At 33.8% G+C, this 2,333-nt stretch overlaps 1 protein-coding gene across 1 annotated transcript in view; it reads left to right on the forward strand.

The window, feature by feature from the left end:
* Nucleotides 1–632: 632 nt before the first annotated feature.
* The window catches only part of susd1 (sushi domain containing 1), a 44,900-nt gene continuing 43,199 nt past the window's right edge, over nt 633–2,333 (forward strand). The window contains exons 1-3 of the mRNA XM_056458928.1: nt 633–717; nt 797–845; nt 1,561–1,775. Coding sequence (XP_056314903.1) covers nt 1,652–1,775 — 124 coding nt within the window. The 5' untranslated portion in view covers nt 633–717; nt 797–845; nt 1,561–1,651. The remainder of the gene's footprint in view (nt 718–796; nt 846–1,560; nt 1,776–2,333) is intronic.

Consider the following 2,333-nt stretch of genomic DNA (forward strand, 5'->3'; position numbering starts at 1 on the left):
ATTAAAGATTGCAATTCTGACTTTAAAACTCGGAATTGCGACATTAAAACTCACAATTCTGAAGTTATAACTCGCAATTCTGCATTTAAAACTGGCAGTTCTGACTTTATAACTTGCAATTCTGACTTTTTTTGTCTTATTAAAAATAGATTTTTATTATTCAGTGGCTTCCATAGGTTTGGGTGTAGAAACATTTTGTAATGTTGTATAATACGAAAATATACACAAAGGCGGCAACACCAAAGCTCCAAAAATATCAATTTACACTATAAAAATGCCAAACTATTCCTTCATCTTGTCCAAACACAAATCGATAAAATTAACTTGATTGATTTTACAAATTTAAATGGCTTGAACATAAAGCATTTAAGTTGTCCCCCCCCCAAAAAAATCAAGAATTGTGTTGATTCAGCTCATTTTAAATAAGTAGTTTGAACAAGCAGCAAGAATTGCGAGTTTATAAATTGTAAAAAGCTATCATATGTGACGTTTTTAGCGCACCACCTCTTCATAAGTATAAACATCATTACGTTTATGGGAAGTCCCCATAAAAATAGCTGTGTGTGTGTGTTTGAGGGGTGTGGGTAGGGTGATAGAGCAGGAAAACTCTTATCTTTCATTGCCAAACAGCATCAACTCATCATACACTATAGAGTTGGCACTGGATCAGTTGTGAATTGTACTCTACTTATTAATTATGATCTCATGAAGAATATGGTACTATTGGTGTTTCTTATTAAGTGTAACTGTACTATGACATTCAAATGAAAAGAGCTTTATTTTGTTTTATTAAAAGGAGGTGTTTTGGTGCATTGGAAATATGTAGAGGAAATTCGCCTGAAAAGGTAAGAATGAATTTAATCTTCAAGTCAACACTGCTAAAAAAATCCTGGGTTGTTTAAATTCAACTTTGGGTTAAATATGTGCACATTAATTTAGGCAAGGTTACATTTAAAATTAAATTTTTAACCCAGCTGTTGGGTTTGTCCAGTGTATGACCCAAAGTTTTGTTAAAGGGATAGTTCACCCAATAATGAAAGTGACCTCATCATGTGGTTTTTAACCCTGTTTGAGTTTCTGTTGGACACAAAAGATGTTTAGAAAAATGCTGGCACTCATTGAGTTTCATAGAAATAAATGACCATTGAAGTCAATGGGTGCCAGCAACCAGCATTTTACAAAACATCTTCTTTTGTGTCCAACAGGAGAAAGAAACTGTAATAGGTTGAACAAATGAAGGACGAGTAAATGAAACCAGATTTAATTTTTGGGTGAACTATCCCTTTAAACAACTGCGCATTTTTAGAGTGTGCTTTTATTTGTAGGCTTTTTTTTGCGCTGATAATACAAATGATTTTTCACAGATCAATATAGTTCATAGATATCCCATCAGAGGAAATTAGAGAAGGGTGTATTCCTCTCGCAGTTTGCCAGCTCTCATAAAGAGCAGCCAAAAATAGTGTGGTTGTAAGAATGAGCAGCTTCATACAGAGACACATTTAACTGAATGTGTGTCAGTGATAGTATATAAACCGCACAGACCGCTTGTGTTTCCTTCAGAGAGAGAAGACGAGATGAAAAGCTGACCTCAACTAACCATTCAGCACTATCGCCATACTTCAGAATGGAGGAGGCGGCTTTGTAAGGGGAAATGAGGAGAAATGTGAAGCAGAGCTGCAGTTTTTTGAGTTCACAGGAACCGAGGGGGAGAAAGGCAGAGATGACAGTCGTACGAGTGGCCTTGTGCTTCCTGATGATCCTAAACATCTTTAAAGGTCAGTATCAAATTACTTGTATTAGCTGTATTATCATCACAAATATTCAAAAATATGGTGTCATACACATGATGTAATTGTTGAAGTTTTGATTGAGGAAACTTTGGAAATAATTTAAGAAAAGCATTTAGTTTGTCTTTTGCTTTTTAGCTGATAATCTTTTTTTTCTTATTTGTTTTACTTATTTGTAGAGTTTTATTGCGCATCTGCCATCTTCATTGATTTATATCTTACTCAATGTGTTTTAATTATGATATTAATATTAAACGTTACATATAAAAATCTGATTTTCATTTAAAAAGCATTGTTATAATTCATTCATTAGTAAATGTTACATATCATCAAATGAGATAAATTATAAATATCTAAAGGAAACTAAAGATCTTAGTTGTAAGAGCAACAAATAATAACTTGACTTCTAGTTGATCATTTGAAAAAGTGGCAGAAGGTAGATTTTTCTGATGAGTCATCTGTTGAACTGCATCACAATCATCATAAACACTGCTGAAGACCTACTGGAACCCGCATGGACCCAAGATTCTCAGAGAAATCAGTCAA

Source organism: Danio aesculapii, chromosome 5, assembly GCF_903798145.1.
Source record: "Danio aesculapii chromosome 5, fDanAes4.1, whole genome shotgun sequence".
NCBI classification, from domain to species: domain Eukaryota; kingdom Metazoa; phylum Chordata; class Actinopteri; order Cypriniformes; family Danionidae; genus Danio; species Danio aesculapii.